This window comes from Serinus canaria, chromosome 8 (assembly GCF_022539315.1).
Source record: "Serinus canaria isolate serCan28SL12 chromosome 8, serCan2020, whole genome shotgun sequence".
In the NCBI taxonomy this organism is placed as follows: domain Eukaryota; kingdom Metazoa; phylum Chordata; class Aves; order Passeriformes; family Fringillidae; genus Serinus; species Serinus canaria.
In genome coordinates, this window is record NC_066322.1 from 9338151 (window position 1) to 9361530 (window position 23380).

At 43.0% G+C, this 23380-nt stretch overlaps 2 protein-coding genes across 5 annotated transcripts in view; one reads left to right on the forward strand and one right to left on the reverse strand.

Annotated features, from left to right (window-relative positions):
* Positions 1–23380, reverse strand: part of NASP (nuclear autoantigenic sperm protein) — a 189046-nt gene that overhangs the window by 82765 nt on the left and 82901 nt on the right. The gene's annotated exons all lie outside the window — the stretch shown is intronic.
* TESK2 (testis associated actin remodelling kinase 2) overlaps positions 1–23380 on the forward strand; it is a 105209-nt gene that overhangs the window by 21249 nt on the left and 60580 nt on the right. Inside the window, exons 1-2 of one of the 3 annotated variants that reach the window (XM_009088672.4) lie at positions 8079–8281; positions 15916–16216. In XM_009088672.4, the coding sequence (XP_009086920.1) occupies positions 15998–16216 (219 nt within the window). In that variant the 5' untranslated portion in view covers positions 8079–8281; positions 15916–15997. Of the gene's footprint in view, positions 1–8078; positions 8282–8403; positions 8458–15915; positions 16217–23380 lie in introns of those variants that run through there. The other 2 variants (XM_018912385.3, XM_050977306.1) reach the window with 2 other exon arrangements.

Consider the following 23380-nt stretch of genomic DNA (forward strand, 5'->3'; position numbering starts at 1 on the left):
CCCGATTCGGTCCTCGGCACCGTCGGTTCGGTTCGCACCCCCCCAGCATCACCAGTTGGTCCCCGGCACTCCTGGTTCGGACAGGACACCCCCAGTCCCGGCTTTGTTCTTGGAATCCTTAGTCTAGGTTTGCATCACCTCATCACCCCCATAGACAGTGGTTCAGGTGACCCCAGACGAGGATCTCACCACTTCCTAATCTGCTCTTGGCAGCCCCAGTTGAGTCTGACACCCCCTCTTCTGTCCTATGCAGGGATGGGAACAGCAGATGAGCCCAACGTGGGGCATCATCCTGGGGCCTCAGGGAAGTTTCAGGGTACCTGGGTCTGTGGGCACAGCTGGGTGCAGAGGTGCTCCAAGCACCCCGGAGAACTGCCCTAGCCAGGGCTCAGCTGGGTGCTCAATGTGCCACGGCTGGTTTCTCAGGGCATCCTGCAGCCCCTGGGACATCCCCTGGCTTCACATCCCTTCCAGCCTCTGGGGGCTGGCCAGCCTCATCCAGGCACTGTGCAGGCTGAGCCATCCTTCAGGAAGTCTGACTGCTCTCTTCTGTCCAGTATTTCTGAAGAAGAAGGTCCCATGTCATGGCATGGTCTGTGCTGATCCTCTCTCAGTCTGCTTTGGCAGAGGTGGGGCTGTGGGTTCCCTTTTCCATCAGATCCCTGTGCCTGCAGCACCAGGGGACATTGGAGGCAAGTTTTGCCTCCCTTTTTTCAATATGGAGCTGCTTGGTAGCTCCTGCTCTCAGTTCTGAGGTAGAAGAGAGTTGATCTGATACTGATCATGCCTTTTACCAGCTTTATAAGAAAAAGTAAAATTCAATCTTAGCCCCTCATGGGAAATGTGTTTCTAGCTGCTCGCTACTTACTGCCAGGAAAACTAGCTGTACCATTTCTGGCAGAGGTAATTGTGCTTTTACAAATGTCCCAGTTCTAAAGGGAATTCTTTTAAGCACATTACAACTATGGAGCTGGTTATACAAGTCTTCTATTGCCCACAGAGGTTGCAAGGCTACGCAAGAGACCAAAGCCCCCTTTGCTCCAGGCAGGCTTGGTCTCTCCGTCCCGCACTGTGCATCACCCAGGCCAGGAGCCAGGTCTCACCAGCGAGGGACCAGGGCATGTCCCCAGGCACCCATCCCTGAGCAGGGCACGAGCTCCAGGGGACATGGGCACTGCTGGCTGTGCCCACAGCTCGTGAGCCTGTCCAATGCCTGTGTGCTTGGCTCACTTCTGTGCTCTGGCCTCTCCCTGGAGAGGCCAAAACCATAATATCCACCTCAGCTGGCTTACAGAGGGTGGCTCTCAGTCGTCAAGGTTACCGGTCCCTGTGCTTTAATTAAGCACACAGACACTGCACGGGGGATTTTCATCAGCTGGGGGACAAGGAGGAAGGGGCGCTGGCAGTCCTCAGAGGGGCTGGTGAGCAGCACCATAATTCTGGGCAGATGAGACCCCCTGCAGGTCACTGCTATTATTTAGCTGATCTCCTTACCCGTCAGGATTAAGACACTAATGAGGTACCTGTGGCTCCCCATAGCAGGGAAGGAGCAATTGGGAGCAAGAAAAAGGACAGCATCTGTGTGATAATGTGTTTAAGATGATACTGCTGATGTCCCACCCTGGAGAAGAGAGCAAAAAGAAGGGGAGCTTTAACAACCCACTGGTACACAGCTACTTTCTCATGGAGTAAGCAAAACCATTCCCCTTAGACAGCAGGCAGCAGCCCCTCGTGTCTGTGTAGGCTCATGGCTTGTTCTTGAGTAAGACTGAAAACACCCTTGCAAGCCCTAGCAGCATCTAGATCAGACAGGTCTGGGTAGCACTGAGAGTTGTGGACTTAGAATAACTTCTGAAAGAAAGTTTTGTGCTCAAAAACCACAACATCAACTTCTGCCACTGTCATACCTCCCTCTTGCAGTGGTTCTATTCAGCTCCCATGCTTTTTTTCCTGGCTGCCAGCCAAGTCATGGAGCAGACCAGAGATGATAATGTTGGTTATAGTAATTTAATAGGAAGCAGCAGATAATAGAAAAATAAGCGAATAGGAAATAGTGGCAGCAAAAGAGCTGAGGGGAAGTAAGGGCACAGGCAGGAGGGATGGAGGTGCTGGCCCTGGGAAGAACAAGTAAACTCAGTCCTTGGGCTGTGCCCACCCAAACCCAGGGTATGACCGGCTGAGTGCCCCCCAAGTGGGCAGAGCTTTGGCCTTGCTGCCACCATCACCTGCAGCCCCACACAACCTGAAGAGTGATCACTTCTCTCACCAGCCCAGGGGGGAGTGGTTGCTGCAGAGTCCTGAGCAGAGGGGTGGCTCTGGTCATGTGGGTGGTTCACCTGGGCTCTGGGCTCATGTAAACCATTTAATTTCTTGTGCTTTGCCCTCTCTCCCCTCTGCCTTTTGCAGGGACACTGGGAGCACAGCTGGTGCCCATGTCAGCTTGGCCTTGCAGAGCCCAGCAGATCCCAACCTGCCCCGTCCCCTTGAGGGATGGGGCATGATTAGGATGGTTTTGGGGTAGACAGGCCCAGGTATCATCCCTTAACAGCTGCTTTCATCCTCCAGAAGCTTTTCAGTGCAGAATGAGGAGAGGACCTGCTCTCAATGGAAGACAACTTGGCACTTGTAAGGATTTTCAATTCTCAAGGAAGCTGGAAGTCAACTGACTAGAGCAGAAGAGCTAATCATTGAGTGAGTCATTCCCCCTCCCAAAGCTGAAACATTAAACCATTTCTTTTTATGAAAGGCAAATTAAATCCCACAAGTCAGAGCCAAGAAAGGAGAATTTATCAAAGAGCAGAAGTTGCCACTGTGGGACTTGCAGGCAGACAGAGAGAGCATTTGCTCAGCAGCCCAGGATATTACATCTCCTGTGTCTCTCCTCCAATGTGAGGAGAACTGCCATTCATCTATTTTTAATAACAATGACGCAGGCAGTGAACCTGACTTCAAGGCTGGAATATCATCTTCTTCCCTCTGCATATCTGTCCTGACTCATCTTCTGTTCCAAGAGCTCTCCACAGCTTGGTAGCCCAGCAAAGGAAGAAAGGAAGAACAGAACTGAAAAAAAAAAACCCCAAAAAAATGTGGATCAGACAGCAAAGCATAAGAGTTAGAGACTCATTCTGGACAAGGGACAATTAACACCGTGACTTCACTGGCTCAGTGAAGGGAAAATTAAGGGTCTGAGAAACCTAAATGTATCTGGGGGCAGGCTGATCAGAGAGTGGGATCTCTCAGAGAGCTGAGCAGGGATCTGGTAGCATCTGGGTACTTGTAGGTCTTGCAGCTCTGCAAAAAGGGCTGGAGAAAGCAGGGGCAGAGCTAAAGGTGCCCAAGCCTGGGGTGGCTGGTGGGGGGGACTAGCTGAAGAACCCTGTGGTGGCAGAGGTCTCCAATTTCAGTACCACAAAAGGAAAAAGTCTCTTCACTGCTGTATCTGCAGAGATAAGCAGTGAGTGCAAGTGTGAGGAGCATAACCAGAGGAGGAGAGGCTGCTGTGCAGCCTGAGGACACAAACAGCTGTGCTTTCATCCCAGAGATAACCTGCATTAGCTGGGAGTGAGGACAGCATGCCAGGCAATGCAGAAACCCTTTTGTGCCTCAATGTGATGCAGGAGAGGTGGGACTGATGGCCATTGGGACTGTGTGGCCTCTTTCAGCGTCCACCATGGTCCAAGATAGTGCAAATCTGTATTTCTGCACTTTGGTGACTGAATACAAATCTAATACAACTTCATCAGATGCTTAAGGTTTTCCCCTACAAAACTGGTGTTCAGACATCTCAAAAGTCCAGATGCTGCTGAGAGAAGCCATGTCCCAGGCCTGCCCTGAGTATTGGGGTCTCACCCTTTGCTCCTCACATCCCAAGGGCTGGGGCATGGTGTGATGGGCTATGCTCAGGGCTGAAGCAAGGTACAGTGACACAGGGTCAGTCCTGGCTCGTTGTCCCAGTGTTTGCACAGCGTCATGGCTGGGAGCACCTCAGAGAAGGCAGGAGCCAGCTGGTCAGCTCAGTGCCACTCCATAACCAGGGTACCACCAGGAGCTTGGTGATAGCCATGCCACAGCAGCGTGCCAGGGCAAGCAGGCTCTGAATTGCAGCCAAGGCAGCAGATGGCCATGATGAGCAGGCAGGGGAGCACAAGGCTGCGGCACCAGTGTCAGTACAGGAGCTGTCAGTTTGGGCATATCCATCTGCCCTAGAACAATCCCTTTCCAGTTCCCGAGGCAGGGTGTCTGGTGCTGTGCCAGCCTCCTGGAAGAGGAGCATGGAAGATGCTGTGACATTCCCATGGTTGCCAGGTCTCGTGCAGAGACGTGTGGTGGTGGGTTTGGGCTGACATGGAGCACGGCTTAGAGCACAAGGACACACTGGCCACCTCATCTGCACCAGTGGTGAGACAGAATTGTTAACCCACTTGGGCAGCAAGCAGGTTCATCCTTGTGCAGAGGACAGCGTGCAGGCTGCCCCCACAGAGCCCTCCTTGCTGCCAGGAGCATGGGCATGACAAGGCAAGGGGCAGGGGGTCAGAGCACAGCCCCAGCTGTGCCTTCCCCTGCTCCGAGTAGCAGAAAATGCCCTCTTGCCCACAGGCAAACTTGTCCTGGTTCTGCAAAGGACACTTGCAAGGCTGGATAAGGGAGGCACATGTGGGAGAATGTTCCTCCCAGAGAACCCATTTAGATGGTTTTCAAAATCTAGGGGTTTGTGTGTACCTGGAAACTTAAAGGAATCATTTTTTCATGGCTGTTCTGTTAAATGTCCACCTAGGACAGGGCCTACCAAAGGACCTATGTTGACATTAATCAAGAGAAAATTCCTGGAATTCCCATGGGGACCCTCTCTTCCAGCTCCTGCGACATGACTTCAGATCTCCACGGGAGTAAATCAGAGCAGAATTTGACCAGTCCTACCCAAAGATGATTTTTCTTGACAGGTTCCATTACAAAAAATATTTAGTGGGTTAAATCACTCAAATGCCCAATCTCATCACAATACTGTGAGGTCAAACCACTGTCTTGGTCCCTTGGGAGGGAAGAGAGACAGTCGCTGTCGTGTGGCACTTGTTTAATTTTGGAGCCCACAGAACCTCTGCTGGGTTCCACCTGCTCTGCTGCAGTGGGGGTAAATTTACATGGAATCATTGCAACAGCTTTCTTCTTGGGAAGGAGAAATCTCCCAAACTTCTCTCCTCCGGGGCATTTCCAGATCTCAGAGGAAGGGAATTCCCCCTTCTGCCTGCTCTCACCCACCTTCTCCGGTCTGTTTTTATGTCCAGCCGTGAGTGAACCCTTCGCTGCTCCTTTGCCAAACCAGTCACATTTAAAAAGCCGAAGTGATCCGAGTAGAGGAGAGAGGTGCAAACCGCAAAGGCACAGAGCTGCTTTTTGGAGTGGCCGATCTTCGCATGGAGCAGCCTGGGGGCACCCGGAGGAGAGGGGATTGAATACCCTGAGCACAGGCATTTACAGGCTGGGGCCCTTGTGGGAGGGGGAGGAGATGCCCAGAACCGAGAGCGCTGCGAGGCTTTGCCTTTGATGAGTCTCTTTGATGAGTTTTCTAGTGCGGCGTTCATTTTCCTCTCTCCGGGAAGCAGAGAGAGGCTGCAGGAGTCTCTCGTTCTCTGCAGGTTTCAAGGCTGCAGATGCGCCCCTGTGCTCTTTCAGCTGCGAGGGGGGACGGGGACTGAGTGGGACAAAGTCCTGCTGAGATGGCCGGTTTTTTCTGCTTTAAAAATAGGACTTGCCGTTGAGATGAAGCCATTGGAGGGCTCAGACGGTTTTATTTCCCTCTCAAAACAGGGCTCAGTAGCGTCACGAGTCACACGACCTCTCGCAATGTTACATAAAACACGATGTGAGTGTTTCTGACTGAGGTTCAGCTTCACTGGATCTCTCTGGCGTGTTTTAATGATGCTGCTTTGCACCAGTGCTTATTCCTGGCTATTACCAGTAAGACATTCGCAGCCCAAAACTAGGAATTACACGTATCTTGCTTGGGAAACAAAAAGGAGGTAAATTTCTTGATGGGAAACAGGGGAACGATAATTAATTTGCGTAGTTCTGGGATCAGGTCCTAAAAAGAGCGGTAATCAAAACCTACCAGCAGATGTCATCTTAAAGCCAACTAATAGCTCCCCAAGCAGCAGGGACGAGGATATCAGGGAGATACTGTTTTTTTTTTAAACGGGGTACGAAGTCGCAGGGATCACTGGACCCTGACATGAAGGACACCAGAGCTGACTGTACAAAATCTTGCTGAGATAAATTCCAGCAAAATATAAAACACTGAAATTTAACTTAAAAAAAGAAAAAGTTCTAAAGAAAAAATCTTGCTAAAACCCTCTATTCTGAGACTCAATTCTGCTTGAATATAGAGAAAAAAGACTGATGGATCTGGGTAGTTCCATCTGCTTTGTCACTCTCTAAAATATGATGGATATAACAATAATTTTTAATGGCTCAATTACCAAAGCTTTGCTGCAGCCTGTGTTTGAGCTGTCATTAGAATAGATGTTTGTAGGTGGTTGATATTTAACATTTGTGAGTGTGGGAAAATTTCCTGTGAAGGAAATCCAGGAGGAAATTAAGAAAACAAGACATTTTTGCCCCCACACAAAGTACTTTCAATCTGTTACCTGTGCAAAGATGATAATAGCTTTTGTAGTTAAACATACAAAGTTTCACTGTAGACTCTTGATTGAAATTCTGAGACTAAATTTAATCAAGACATTGCAGAACAGAGAGATTCTAATCCAACTGTAAGGAAAAGTCTCTGTTCAGTATTTAGAGCTGTTGCTAATGTGTCCAACATCAAACTCCCTCAAGCACATTTTCCATCACACTGAAAAGACTAGATGTAAAACTAATTATGAATGATAATGAGAAAATTTATTACTAATAATTTGGAACGGCAAAGCTGAGTGACATATTCCTGCCCAAGACCATTTTTAGTTACAACTCCTCTGTTTTTTAACTCTTTGGGCTTTGGTTGTTTTATCCATAACTGTGTAGTAAATGAACTTTGTTTGTTGAAGAGTTTCAGTAAAAATAGCTCAGCCTCTGCCAAAGATGAGGTCAGGGAAAAAATCAACCTCTAGCCAATGTAAACCAAAACCAAATCCCCCTCACAAATGTTTAATGAGATGTTTTAGTCCTGCCGCGCTTTGGAATGGATACTCGGAATCTGGCAGTGCGTCGCAGCAGGGAGAAAGGTGTCTTTTTCCATACCTGTCACAGGCTGCCTACATGCGGATAAGTGATCATTTGAAAAACAGCAGTTTGTATGTGAAAAATCCCAGGCTTGTTTCATTTTGGCAGCCGAACCCCCAGAATATCTGAGCTGGATTAAGCAGGTTCCCGGCGGGGACCGGCGGGGCAGAGCCGTGTGACCGGCACCAGGAGCGGGGGGCAGGCAGATGGGAAGATCGGGAGGAGTAAAGGCTGAAGTTGCCCGTCCTGGAGAGAGGAGGAGACCAGAGGAAGGGAAGGGTCCTGCGGGAAACCCATCAGTGGACGGGTAGTAAGAGGCAATAGCAGCAGGGCTGCCACCATGGAGCCCAGCTGCGGTCACCGCGGGCAGCATGCGAAGGGCTCAAGGATTGAGATTGAGACCGGGACCGGGACCGGGACCGGGACCGGGACATCCGAGTGCCCACCCCACTGACCGCTTCAGCCACCGCCGCTACAAACACACGGTGATTGGCTGTCCCGCCCGCCCATCATTGCCGGACCGCTCTTCTACTGGCTGATTCTCTTATTTATAACCCGCCCTCAAGAGCTGACCAATGAGAGCGAGGCGCCCCTAGCAACTCCCTCTCTCCTTCCTGCCGCTGCCTCCCGCGCGTCTCTCGGGGGTTGTTGTTGCTCCTGAGATTGGTAAGATAGAATGTCGCTCAAGCGCCCATGACCAATTGGAAAGGGGCATTCACGCGGACTACCTGCGAATCCCTCCGCCCGGTTTTCTTTTGCCATTGGTTGAGAAGCACTGTCCATCACACTTTGCCTGGCGCCGATTGGCTGGTGGGGAGGGGCGGCTCCCGTCCGGTTCCCGCCCCGGCGCTGTGGGCGGTAGCGCTCGCGAGGAGGAGGAGGAGGAGGAGGCGGAGCCGGCGGTCGCGGCCCCGGGTCCCGCAGCCGGGCTCCTGCCTCACATGGGGCCCCCGCGCCGGCCGCAGCTGCGGGGCGGACCCGCGCCGGGGTGCTGAGGGGCCGCGGGTGCGGGATGCGGCCATGAAAGCCCGCGCCGCCCGCGGGCCCTGCAGGCGCCGCCGCTCAGGTAACGGCCGGCGCGGGGGCGGCGCGGGGCAGGTCCGGGCGGGTCTGCGGCGGGGAGCGGGGCTGCTCCCGGGAAGGGGCTCCCTTCCGGCAGAGGGGTCTCACTGCCGGGAGGTGAGCCGGGGCGTTCCGGGGAGCAGGTGCGCGGAGGGGCCGCGTCCGCCCCGGCGGCGGCAGGTGAGGGGCGGCGGGCGCCGCGGGAACGGCGCGCTCTGATCCGGGGGCAAGGGTCTGGCAGTGCCCGGCGCGGATCTTTGCCCGGCCCGCATTGCCTTGGAAATGTTCGCTTTGCCAAGAGGTGCGAGGGCTTGGCTCGAGTTTTACTGTTTAAGTGCAGCCCTATAAGAATACGTGAATCACGCGTAAATGACAGGCTCGAGTGTTCAAGTGTATGTGAGTGTCTGTTTGCTTTATGGCCTTCAGGTAAGACGTGCTATAGAAATGTAGATGGTCACTCTTAATGTTGTATTCCTTGGAGGGTCTGGAGGGTTTTTGCTTCAAGTACGGGGGACTTTCCACTTGTGTGTTCCTGTAAGTGGTGCTGTAACAGTTGAAAGCTACTGTTTCAAGAGTAATGAATTGAATTGGAAGAGTACTGAGTTGACTTTTATTTAAACGTTTCTGTTTGCCTCTCTAAAAAAAGTAACAGCTAACATTTAGGTTAGTTTATGAGAAGCCTTTGTGCTTCGATTGATTTTTTTTGGTTGTTTTATTTTTTTAATAGAGATCAGAGTTCTAGCATATTTTATTGTCTGCAAAATCAACAGACCTACAGTTCCATGGACTTAATTAGGCAGTGGAATTTGCAACCTAAGATAAGATTTTTTATGAGAAACTCTGACGTGCCCTGTGGACTAGTCATAAACCTTTCCATTTAGTCATCATCCTTGGAAATTATTGTTGCATGCCAATAAAAATGTCATTTTCTGATTCTTGCAGTGTTCAGCTGTAGACATGGCTGAGTAATTCCATTGTCCGTTTTGGTTTGTGTAAAACTTTCGTGCAGAATGAGTAGTTTAAACTGAAGGCAAAGGTGTGTTCCCTGTACCTGGTGGCAAATATGTGCTCTTCTGTATTTTTTGCTTTGATTTGTTTTGTGGCTTTTCATTAGGATGAACAGCTGCCAGTTGGGACCAAGCACAAATTAGGACCTACAGAGCAAGCCTTGCTTCAGTTCTTCATATTTTTGTGACTGTGGAAGGACAGAGTTAGTTCACAAGAGCTGCTCTGGTGGCACTGGCCTCCTGTAACTTAGCTATACCCCCTGATTCCAGATATTTGCTTTTTCCATTTTAATCCTTTATGCAAATGGTTTCACAGACTCATGAAAGAAATGCAAGGTTGAAGGAAGGGTCGGTTGCTTCTGTGTCTGCTGCAGAAAAGAATGAAGCTTGTGGTTCACTTGCATCATAGGTTCCCTTTCTGTATTTTTCCTGTAGCAGACAACCATGCATTTGCACAATGGCAGAGCTCTTTACCGTGTCCTTGCAGTGTGGCATCTTGCAAACTGGCACAAAAATAAGAGCTCTGCTAGGCAAGATCAAAAAAAAGGTCGGTGTTCATAATTTTTTCTTAGAACCCTTTTCCTGCTTGTTAGTTTCCTAACATATTCATTTGGAGCTGTGTGTTCATCACTAAGTCCATCTAATAATCAGCAACTGTATCACACTGGCTCCATCTGTTGTCTGTTGCCAAGTCTTTCTGACTTAGATTGTAAGCTTCTTTTCATATGATCCTGTCACTTTTTGTTAAGTTGAATACTGCTGTTAGTGGCTAAACCACTTTCTGGTGTGATTGTCCTGTTGGTCGCACTGGAGAAATGTAACAGCTTTTGCAGCCACGAGTGGAGTTGGTTGAAATAATTTTGCTTTTGATGGCTGACCTTTTACACTCCAGGTCTGTGACTCTCATACTATGAGTTACGTGTTTTCTGTTGTACAGGAGCTTCAGATTGGTTTGTAAATACCCGCAGACATCAGTGTCTGCAGTACCTTAAGAACAACGGGTTTAGGAAGCCCTGTTCTCACTTCAGAAAGTCATGAATTAGTCAAGACCATGTTACTATTCCGTTTGTGCAGCTGCTGCTGCAGTAAACAAGGTACTCGCTGTTTCACTGTAAGGTGTAGCCAGTAACACAGCCTTATGCTTAGTAAGGGTAGGCTACTGAATGTCTTAACTATTTGTGGAGATGATACTTTAAGCTGGAAAATACAAATATTGACTGCCTTGTGTGGGGATGCATAAATATAAGATTGTGTCCAAGAGAGGTCAGTCAGGTATGAAATTCAGCCTGTTTACTTTGTCTTCATCCCTCTCTCAGGCATTCATGTTCTCTTTCCTTTGCTGTTCTGGCTTGTCTCAGTGGCTGCATTGAAACAACAGAAGTTGCTTCCAGTCTCATGTGAAACCCTCAGTGCTAACAGAGCTGTCAGCCCTCATTGCAAACCCAGCAGAGAGGCTGGGGGGGAAATTCCTAGATTGAGATGTTACAATACCTGTTGGTATTAGAAGGCTTTGATTCCCTTTCTCTTTGTTAAGAGCTCAGCAAATGTCAGCCTGCTGACACCTGGAAGGCATGAGCAGCTTCTCAGTGTCTCTTCTGGGCTCTGTTTTGTTAAGCAAACATAATGTATTAAAATTATCCATTTGAAGCAGCAGCTGTGTCTTGTACATGATCTACTTGAGTGCTTATTTAACTCTAGCCATGCTCTGTACCCAGGCTGGAGCCCGTCTGCACTGTGGATTGGAGTGACTGAAACCAGGCTTGGAGAGGAAGGGCCTGTTGCAAGGTCCTTAGTAGAGCTTCAGTTTTGTATTGTGATTGGACCCTAGAAAATGCTGATAATTACACTGTGGGCATAAGGATTGAGTAGTTTTCTGGTTGTTTGTGAGTTTTTAATATTCTCCCTCAGTTATATTTGCCTTCTAAATATGTGCTAGAAATTATGCCTATGCCTGCTGAAAATATTTTTAAACCTATAACCTTGGCCCTGAATCCTGAGCTCTGCAGTAATAGCTGGTCTCTCTTACTCATTTCAAACTTGGCTACAGTCACAAAATAAATGAACTGTTTGTTTCAGCTTAGCCTCTCGTGGAGGTTTGTTTGCATTATAAAACCATGATGCAGTTCAGCAGACTTCCAGTTTCTGGAGTGGTGCAGTAGGGCTAATGCAGGTCTCTTCAGAGGAATGTCAGTTCTAGTTTTCAGGAAGCTTATGCTTTGACAGTACTGGCTAGAGCTGGGAATTATCCTGTGCAGGGGAGATGAAATTAAAGCAAAATGACATGTAAGTGAAAATAGAAAGTATTGGGATTTTCATGTTCAAATGTACTGTTGTAACTAAGACTATAAATTGAACCTCAAGACTAGTCCCATAAAAGAGTCAAAAAGACTTCAGGTTCAGGATGAGCTGGGCCAAACATAACCCAAGCTCTGGTATTTGTAGCTACCTCATCTGTAAATGTTTGATATTGTCTTCCTCTCAAGGGCAAGAAGCTAAGTTATGGACAAACAAAGGAACTTTCGTCTGTTAGGGGAGCAGATGACGGCAGCTGAGAACAAAATTGTTGAGTGCCTGGTTCTTTTTACCAGTTCAGTTTAAATTCTTTGGTTTCATTTTTAAGCTTTTTTTTCCTTGTTTTTATTTTTTTTTTCCCTCCAGGATAAGGACCTCAGTCAATTCAGTTTTTGGAAAAGTTCATTCTTTACATTTCTTTGAAGCCCTTCTGAAATTTGCACAGTACTACAGTGAAGTGTTCTTCCCCCTTGACTTATTATTTTGTGGAGTGACGCTGGCCAGCATAATTCCTTTAATTCCTTTATGTTTTTGTAGTGCTGGCTGTTAAAGCTTCATCAGACTACAAGTTTAAATAGTTAACTCTTGGCAAATGACTTTTATCAAAGCTTTGGCATCTTGTTCTTCAGAAAACCTTTTCAAATCATTAACATGCTTCTGCCAGATTTATTGCTTTCCAGGCTGAATGCCTAGCGACCGTCTCTGTGTCTAAAAATGGTTGTTGTTATTAGGGCCATCTTTTAGGAAATTGTGAGTTTGACATTTGAGTGCAAATATGCACATATTTATAAAGATACTGGGGACTGGAAACCTCTTAGTAATGAGTTGAAATGTTTTTTGGAAGGATCTTGTTTTATACTCTGAGGTATAAAAGGGATGCTGCTGAAGTTGAGGAGCCTTACCCATTTTTATATCTATGAAGTATTAAATGTTAATTACTGGCTAATTATGCCACATGTTAGTTTGACTCTGATGTTTAGGGTGTAACTTGATGTGCTGTTGTGGGGTGTCCATCTTTAAATAATTGCAGGCTCCATCACTGTCTTTGAAAGGTAAATCTCTAATTAACCCAATTAATGCTGATAATAGTTGTATATATAGTAATTTCTATGATTAAACAATCAATGCATTCATTCAGTGAAGAAACTGGTCTTAATATAATATTAATATGGATTTTTTTTCCTTCAAGGTGTGTTTTGGTAAACAAAGAAATTAAAATGTAGTAGGACATGAAATGTTCTTAAATTGTGCTTTTTAGAAATGTGAGAAATGGCTGAATAGGGCAGATAGGCATTTCGAGAGGTGAATTTCAGAGTTACTTTGGTCTTGACAGAGTGAGGTACATTTTTCCTGAATAAGAGTGTCAGAAAACTTGTTCTGGAAGCTGAAAATTTATTAGGAAATGTGTTTTCTAGTGTGTAGTGTCTTTTGAGCACAGCGTAAGAGTTTTTAAGCTGAACCTTAATATGTAAAAAACTACCCAACAACCCTTTAGTTGGCTACAGGATAGTCTTGGGTTCTGTTCAGTGCACTTTAATTAACCATACAAGGTAGTAAATTAAAGTACCTCAGACTGACTTGACAGTCAATTAAACCTTGGTTGATTTCATTGAGAATGTGATCATTAGTGTAATTGGCCAAAATGACAGGAGGCCCACTTGGAATTGTGCCCACTTGAAATTTTCCTCTAATTCTGTGTATGCAATCCTGGGCAAGATAATGGAGCTGTATCCTAATATTTTCCAAGGATTTTGTGTAGCTGTCTGGAAAGGTAAACTCTAGCAGGTAAAAATGAAGGAATGGGTTACTTGGGAATCCAGATGGCAAAACCTTTTGGGGTTTTCTTTTGTATGAAGTCCAGTGAATTGCTTCTCTCATTGTGGAATTTGTACAGAGTTTTGCAAAGTTCACCATGTGATTTCAATCAAAGGATGTGTATATGTGTGAGGGAGATTTTTTTTCCTTTGTTAAATAGATGTAAAAACTGTGTTGAGGCCATCTTTTGTTAATGGTATTTGGATACCTAAGAGATTTAGGCTTTTCCTCCTGTTTAATGATGCTTGTCTAACTTGGTCTATCTTTCTCTAGTTAAAACAACAGCAGTCTTTCCTCTTTTTTTTTTTTTTTTTAATCTTGCTTTGCCTGAGAACTTCTAATCTTTAGTTTGCTGGGTTGCAGTGTAGATGTGTTTTCTCGCTGGATTTATTCTGGGGTTCTGCACTTCCTGTGGAGTGGTGCTCCTGTGGTACCCTGTGGTAGTGCGTTGTGAGGTTGTGCATTTCTGGGGGCAAATGCTTGCCTCCTTCCGTGGAAAGTGTCTGGTGCATGTGGGTGCTACTCTGATGGAAATAAGTTCTAAAAAATTGTTCCTTCAATTATGGTGGGTTTTCTGGTCAGTCTTCAAAGGTAGCATCTACTGATCCAAAAAATGAATTGTTAATACCATGGTTTCCTGTGTCTGTTCTCCTTCCATAGACAGTTCTTTCTTTATCTCTGTGAAAAGTAACCAAAATATAGCATGTCCTTTTCAGATCAAAAGGAATTATTTAAGTGGGCCTTGGAAACTCCCAGGCATCTTGTCTGTAGCTGAGGAGATTCTCTGGGCTATTTTTCTCCATTGAGGACATGTAACATGCTTTATCTTCCTGTGGTGCTTCTGTGCCTTTTTCAGGCCCTCAAGGCTCCCAAGTCAAGAATATGAGATCACAAACTGGATCCTGATCTGCTGTGTGCCAGTTGGCCACTGTAATCTGAAAAGTGCAGTAAGATTAGGCATGTGGGAGTCTGCATACAAAATTCTGTAGGAAAACCATGATGTGGGATTTGATAGAGATTAATTTTCATAATCATGCCTTGGTAAGAGTCTCTTATACCGACTGACATCCATTTAGAGAGGTGTTAAGATGTTTGAAATAAACACCCTTCTTTTTTGGAGTGGACAACCTCAAATGAATTCCAGACAGTTCAGCAGAGCTTATTTCTGAAAGCAGGGAAGGACTATGTGTTAGCCTGATGTGTTGGCACAGAGCATCTCTGAAAGATACACTGCATGCAAAACATGGCTATAGCAGCACTGCTGTGTTTTCAGTAGACGGCTGGTGTGCCTCTGTTTCTGAGATGCTTTTCAAATGTATTGTTCAGGTTCTGTACATCTTTGTAAATAGAAGTGTAGTTGACTGCTCTGTGGTTATTTTGCCCACCTTTTTAAATTTTTTTTTTTCCTTTCTCCTCCCTCTAGTTTTTCATTCACCCTTGGGGAAAAAAGTATCCTCTTTGTGACTGATCACTTTGTTCAGACTTTGTAGGTGTCACCAAATTGCTGTAAATGAACGGTGAAGTTTGGAGTAGATGAATAACCTCCTAAGTATAAGATTTAAAGAAAAAAAATTAAAATACCTGTATTTTATAATTAAATTTTTAAAATGCCAGTATTAAAATACCTGTCAAGTTTGCCAGTCCAAGCTGAATTTGATGGGCTCCAGAGTCATCCTGATTACTTCATCATCCTCTTAAAAAGAGAAAAAATTATTAGTCTCCCTCCTTTTTTTTCCCTTTTCTCCTACTTGGCAAATGTAGCTTGTTTCCTATGTTTTCAGTTCAGCTGAAATTAATATAGCTTTAAAAATATTTTTGTGAGGAAAATTTGTCTGGCAGATTGTTATAAGAATACTTTATAGCAGGGTTGTTGGTGTTTTTGTAAATTTGAGGGCTAGGTGTTCAGTATAACAGTGTGTTCGTACCAGGTGAGAAATTGATCTTGGAATGCTCATAAATAGAAGCTTTAAAAACAAGTTTTTGATGCTTCAAGTGAATAACTTTCCTTATGCTGATTGAAAATATTTAAAAATTTTTTTATATTTGGAGATCCCTTGTTCACTCCTGGAAGTGAAATAGTTTCTTGCTGTAGCAGTAGATGGTCACCAACTGCAACTGAAGTAGAATAAAATGTTACATTTTTTGGGTTTCCTCTGGCTCTGTTGCTTGCTGTAGCAACTAGTATTTAAGTTAAAAAAAAAAAAAAAAAAAAAAAAAAAAAAAGGTTGGAGGAAGGGAATGAAAGTTGTTTGTTACCAGTTAAATTTTGAGTTCCAAGCCTATTTGTCTCAGAATAGCCAGAGCATAGGGCATTTCCATGGATCTAAGGGAAAAATTAATTAGGTTGCTGTCTTTATATTGATGTTGTGTGGTGGTTTGTTTTATTTCTTTGTTTTTTGTGCCCTGCTTGGATATCTTCATTCTTTCCTTACTCTCTTAAATGGGTGTGAGCTTTGTTGAAGTCCTATCAAACTTTTTAGATACCTTCACAATAATGGTAATCTTGATTTTTTTTGTATTTTAGGATCCAACAAGAGTAGAGAAGACCGAAAATTACCTAAGATGTGAGAAGTCCTCCCATAGTGAAATAAAATCTTGTTTTCAAAATGGACCGAAGTAAGCGGAATTCAATAGCGGGATTTCCACCACGCTTGGAGCGCGCTGAAGACTTTGATGGTAGCACTGGAGAAGGGACTGCATCCCAGCTAGGAAGAGTTTGTACCTCTTCATACAGAGCCCTGATAAGTGCCTTTTCCAGACTTACTCGTCTTGATGATTTCACATGTGAGAAAATTGGCTCTGGTTTCTTCTCTGAGGTGTTCAAGGTATGTGTTTAGTTTTTTTCTCTCAATGTTGGTTGCTTCATGTTTGATGATGAGAGAGTACAAGATTGTCAGGCAATGTACTTTCCACTGAAGTCAAATGATAGTCCTTGTATTTACTTCACTCAAAATGGGTGAGTGATGAAGAACTTCTGGCTCCAAATATTTCTTCGATCACTCTTCCAGCTGTTTTTTTGTCACTTATAATTTATTTGAGGAGTTGCAGAGCTTTTTGGGAGAAAGAGAAAAAGCTAAAAATAATTGGTTTATTTTTTGGCCTCTTCCATGTCTTCTTGCGTTCATGTAGCGTTAAACACTGATGGCTGTTGAGTCTCCCATATGTAAGTGTAAATGTCTTTAATTTAGCTGGTTTATTGGTTTTGTGGGATACTACACATTCCTTTGGTCGTCTTTGCCTCACAACACTTACATGCATGTGTTAAGGAGTTCCATACATGGTTGCTGAATTTGGAACCACAGATTTTATTGCACTGAAATTACAATACAATTAACTGCTCTTCTCTGTTTCCTTTGCTGCTTTTGCCACACTTCTAACTCCAATAATCAGAGATTGGTTTGAAGTAAATAATATTAATGAGGAAATCTGATGTTGTCAGTGGCTTGCTGCTATGAATGTGGACATGGAAAAGACCTTTTTAAAGCAATTTGGCAAATGCAGTTTTATAGTGCTGGTAGTGTTTCTGCTGCTCTGGCTGTTCTGGTAAGGTTTATTGTAGAGGAACAGGACATTGAGTTGTCTTTCAGGCATTGAAAAAATAGTCTATTTCCTTGTTCTAGCATGGAGTTACCCTCCACATAGTTTTATGGCATTTCACTGAAATGGAAACAGTCTTACAGTATGTTATATCCATTCCATGACAATTAATCTGTTTTTTTTATTGAAGTTAAACCAAAAAACTTTTTATCCAGTTTTATTGCTGTAAATAGATACCTATATTAGAAAATGGAAAATATTTTGATATTGCTTTAATACCCAAAGGCATTGAGATCTCCATGTATATATTTCCTCTTGTGTAAAGGCGAGTCACTCCACAGAAGTTTTTCTGTTTAGCTAGATATATGAAATTTTAGTGTTCACTAACACAAGTTTTTAATTTTTTCAAAAGGCTAGACACGAAGAACTTTATTTGGGATGTGTAGGAGAGATTCAGTGCAGGACATTTCTTTATAAAGCCAGCTTTTGTAACTATTGAAAACAAGGGGTTTTTTTGGTGGTTATTTTTCGTTGGTTTTTGTCTTATTTCCCTGTTTGGAAAACTTTCTGTAATGCATTTTGTAGCAACTGGTTTGTGTGGAGACATTTTCTAATGTTAAATGCTTTAAAGTTCTGTATGTTACTAGAATTCATCATTACAGCTTCCATGGTGAAGCTGCTGTGCCATATATAAAGGTACCAATAGGCTTGGGTCGTGTCTGAATAACTAGGAAATAACAGATCTTGGTTAACTGTGAGAATTTCAGGATTCAGGTGGAGGGGAAAAGATAGCTAAAAGTAAAGATGAATTTCCAGCATTCATAGTAATTTATTAATTTGAGAATTTGTTGAGAGAAATCCCTGATAACCAGTTTATTTTTATGTATATAAACAAGTCCTCTAATTCTTTAAAAATCTTCTCCTGCTATTCTCCTTTGCAGTGAGCTAAAGTAGATGTCCCAAGGAGTTGGTGGTATTACTGTGGGAGCGATGGTGATAGTCTGAGTATCTGGTGTCTGTTTTCACAGAAACAACCACAGTCCCCCTGCAGGCAGAGACTGAGTGATAAACTCTTTTCTTTTGCATCAGTTTTGACCAGAGCTCTGCAGTTCTGGCACGAAGGGGTGAGGATGCATTACAACTTTATCACAGATGCAGTTCCAAACTCATTTAAGCAGGTTTCTGTTCTGCTGCTTTATCAGCCTGACCACCTCTGTCATTAATCCTGCTGTGCTGATGATCAGATTTCATGTGAGAACCTTGATGTGCTTCCAGTAAAGAGAGCCTCGTGGCTTGACACAGTTAAATTTCAGTCTGATCTGCAGGCTCACAGCTAAATGATTGAAGTTGAGAAAAATCCAGGATAGTTCTAAACTTACTGTGTAAGTAATTTTACAAGAGCAATGAAGCCTTCCCTTTAAATCATCAAAAGTGTCTCAAAACCCACCAAAAGCTCCAGAGCTTTTTCAGTCATCTATTTGTCTATTATTTTGTATCATACATTGGGTTCACTCAAGCACTTTAGCAAAGAATGCTTGGACTATTTTAAGTGTTTGAAATTTTTGTTTTGCTATGTAGTTGACAATTTTTTTCAGTGATATCTTCCCCTCTATCCTTTTCTGTGGCAACTTCTTTTAAAATATAGTCTGTTGTGGTGGTTAGAAGTTGCTTTCTCTTAACTTGTGAATAAGAGTATGTTACAGCTCAGATGTGTATGTTAATGGTCATATATGCTATAAATGATCTTTTAACAGTTCTAGTACACCTTTATTCACAAACATATTAAAATATATGCTTTATTCAGAGTATTAAACTAGTGTTTTGGTTTGTTAGCCATCACTATAACACTTTGAATTAATGTTCAACTGAATACCAAATGTTATAGAAACTAGTTTAGAAAAACTGAACTTTGTCAAAATATCAGCAATCTAGTTTGAAGCATTAATTATAAAATGTGCCTCTAGAACAGCAGTCAGACTAAAATCCAGGATGATCTTCTATTCACATTTACCTTCAGGTTCAGTACTAAGTATTCAAGTTGCTGTGAATTTCCTTCAGGTGTTCTTTTTGTCTCTGCATTCTGTAGCTGAACTTTGAGAGAGACTGGAAATACTTGTGACATTTCAGTGTTAAAAATGGATTTTTTGCAGTTTATTATTTATGTACACAGGAAAACAGGAGTCATTGATCCATTATACTATTGTACAAGGCCAAGTATAAATACAAAGAGAGGGCATCATACTTTTGGATGTCTTAACAAGGTGGGTGCAAAAGGATCAGTATTCTCAAGGTGTTTGTGCTGTATGTGCTTGTACTGTGAGGCCTCCTATTTGACTACCCTGGAGTGATGGTCCCCAATTCATTAATTAGTTGTTAGTCTTGATTTGTGTGATCAAATTAATGTTCTCTGACTTTCAAAAGTGCTGGCTGATCAGGAAAGGTGTGCCTGTCCAAATAAGTACCTTGTACCTGAGGCTAGGATCCTGTTTCTAGTATTTATTTAATGTCTTCAGGGTGTTTGGAGATAAGCAGAACCCAGCTGTCTAATGTGAAAGGAGAAAGGGGGCTGGAGTTGTGCTCACAGGTATTCTGAGGAGCACATATATAATTCTTTTTATCAAGTACTTGTAATGCAGCTAGGATAAAGCTGGTAGTTCTGTCACCTCTAAACATACAAATAATAAATGATACTAGATAGTGTATCATTTATGATACTGTGTGTCATGGGCACATTGTCATGGTGGTGGGCTTGATCTCTGGAACATCTTGTTCTAGGCTGTGGGAGGTTTAAGAGATGTTACTGATCTAGCTTTTCCAAAGTGACTCAATGGGAAGGTTTTTTTTTTTTTTTTGTACTTTGACTTCATTACCATTCAGATTAACATTTCTGTGTTTGTCTGTAGTTTTGCAGGCCTTGAGGAGTCAAGTGCAGAAATGTTTAATGTCACTTTCTTCTGTTGCCTCTGATGTAGGTTTGACATGGCTTAACTAGAATAACGGTGCAGAATAGGAACAGAACAGTAGAGTAAGTGAGGGATTAACTAATGAAATTTCAGACCCAAAAGTTGTGAGAGCTCTCTTGACCAAAAAAAGAGCATCTGTCTTGTTGGGCATGAATATCTGTATCATGTTATACTTTGCCTATAATGTCTTATAGTTAACTCTATGTCTAAAAATAAAGGCATTGTAAACTTCTCAAACCATTAAGGCTTGGAAGAGTTACTGGATCATCTACACACGCTGCCACATCACCTAAGGTCTTTGAATTTTACCAGTAACTGGAACTTTGTCTAGGGCATATATTGACATCACATACAGCACAGGTATACCTACCTCCCTTGCTGGTTTTTAAATTCAGTTCTGAATTGGAGATCTCAAAGACAATACCATGCCCTAGTTTTCTCGACAATAGCATGTAAAAACCATCCTTCAGCTTTGTGTAACACTGTTATAATGCACATCACTTGTTGCTAACATGGCACATTAGTACCTTATGTTTAATGCATGTGGACCTCCTGTTCTGTAGCCTTCAATCCTTGTTTGCAATGAAGGTTTTCATTTGGGTATGTTGATTTTTGCTCAGATAGATTTAAGATACGAAGTGGCCTTCACTAGTTGGTGAAATAACATGAACAAGGTAGTGGCAGCTTCCATCAGGAGGAGGGCAACACAGAACATTGAGGTAGAGGAGACCTTGCTTGGTTCTTGAGGAGACTCCCCTGTCTTACACTTGGACATGACAAAGCAGGGTATCTTCAGCTGTCCCTGGCCAGTCTGTAACATGTTGTAGTTGAGGCATGGAGTCAGATGCCTTACAAAATAATCGCTATTACAAAACATGGATACATTTTGCTTAATCAATCTTATTACCTAAATTGAAAATTAATGTAAATCTAGGTAGGGATGTTATGAGAATTACTACAGTATCCTTAGCTAAGCCAGGCATAAGTATTTCTGCTCAGTTCTTGGCAGCTGCTTTTGGCTTGTCCTTTAAACTTCCATCATAAAAGATTCTACAGCCTCCTTTGGTGTATCAAGGCTATAATTTATTATTTTTAAATGATCCTTTTATAGATAGAACCTCCCAGTTTGAGTTGTTTCTTCAGCTGGTCCTTCCTATTTGCTTATTGACTCTACTAGCAACTCATTACTGACAGAGGTTTCTATTTTCCAGTGGCATTTAGTCAGAAGAGTAACATGTCTGTGAGTGTGTGGAAGGAGGGAAGCAGATATTTGAGCAGTTATAAAAATGAGCATGCAAGGAAGGGAATGCCAGTTTATATAAAAAGGAGGATATGACTACAAATAGGACATGGAAAAAGTACAGGAAAAAAGGCAAGGGACCTGCTGCTTGATTTTTCAGCCCACGCTCAGCAAAATCCCACTGCAGAAGGTGTTGGAAACAGTGTCAGAGTTTGCAGACAACATTTTCCTGGACTGGAATCTTTATTAGCTTGGGTTTTATCAGATAAACAGGCACTGCAATATTTGAACTGTCAAAGTGTTTTAAATCTAAATGTGAGTCTGTGCTTTATTGCTGGTCTTTGCAGGATGGCCCTTCACCTGCTTGAGCTGGAAGGGGAGAAGCTCCTGGAAAAGGGATGGTAAAAATTTATTGAAGAATTGAGAAAGCATCTGGAAGAATTGCTTTCCATCATTGATAAATGCTTTCCTCATACTTTCTCTATCTACAGTAATTGTCACTTTGTCTTAAGGAACAAAATAGTAACACTGTCAATTTAGAAATTTGCAACACAATGAAAACATCTTTCTGCATAACATGTAGATTTTCTGGTATTCAGGTTAACAGTACTCAGAGAGCAGCATTGATAATGTAAAATTTCACTGGAAATCTCAAATCTTTCTCATGCCTTTTCTTTGTCCTTATGGCTTCAATTTCAAAGTTCTCTCACTTTGTCATGTGTTGTTTTGAACATTTGGTGAAAGGTTTGTACTGGGAAAGGATCTTATTTGCCTCTGGTATTCACAGCCTGATCAGAGGCCTAAATGTAAGTGTCTGAACACCTAAGTGTTTTTCAAAAACTTTGTAAAACATTAGAGGTGAGATCACACAGTATCCATGATATTTGTGATAATATTTGGTAGGCTTAAAATATACTTCATTTTAATTATTCTATTAAGTATTAACTTTCAAGTTTTAGGCTTAAAATACTTTTTAAACGTAGATATTTGACTTTAGAAAAGTTGGAGAACACAGGTTGTTAACTTGGTGTTAACACATGAGGACAAAGAAACAATAAAACTTGGTTTAATAACTAGAGAAGTGATTCAGTGGATGACTTTAGTCTTAATGTGTTTGCTGTATAAAAGTTGTCATTACAGTGCATAAACAGACTTACAATAAGGAAATAGTTATTTGAAGGTGCTCTTCAGTGTAATGACAAAGGCATGATAAAGCCCAATGGCTAAAAGCTGTAATAAGAATTGTACTTATTTTAAAAAAGCGTCTGTGGGATGTGCCTTACCAATGAAAAATTCTCTTTCCTGTTGCTTTATTAGTGATATTTGTGGCCATCTTTATTATTTTTTTTAGAATGTTCCTGATTAAGTTTGGTAAAGTGTTGAGGAAGTTTTAGCTTTCAGCAGGATAATACCACCAAATTTGGAAAGTTATGGTCTAGACAATAGGATTTTTTTCTAAACTTATGTCTGTTTTTTTTTCATCTTGAAACTGCTGCAGCCACATCAGGTGAAATTAGATACTTCAAGGTCTGCTTATGACAAATAGTGGTAGAAGCCATCTTTTAGGGTGGAAAAGGAGGTGGGAATAGGAAGTGGATTATCCTACCTTTTGGTTTTGCAGATATAATATTTGATCTTTTAGGCAGGAGGGATATGCTCTGTGACTGAAAAGTGACACCCATTTGACCACAGCCTATCTTCCCTCACTCAGGTGTTGAGCCATTGTTCTTGTCCTTGCCCTTCCTGTGTGATATGATGCCAGTTAGAAAAACAGACACCAACTCCTCTTGTGCATGTGTACCTTTTGGCCTAATTTTTTTTATAGGATTGAATTTTAAACTGAAAATCTTTTCCTTTTGACTAGTGAAGGAAACTCACCTTGCTCAAGGTGACAGAAGTAAGGTATTGGAGGCTAAAGGTCTCTCCTGTGAAGTTATGATGCTAAAACGAGCTACTAACTGTTTGGGAATACAGTCACTGTATTGTATAATCTGGCCAAGGAGGCTAGAATAACTCTGAAACGTCACTTCAAACTCCGGGGTTTTATTAGAGAGGTGATTCTGAACTGTTTCTTTCTGTTCTGGTCCTTGTCAGGAATAGGAAGAAGTACCATTGTGAAACTGAGGGATAAATGCAGAACTCTTGTGAGTTTGATTTTTCTCACACTGATGTGTGAAGTATCAATCCTTTGGAGTCCTTCTTTCAGCTGCTAAGATGATTTGTATGGTAACCACTTAACCAGACAGTTG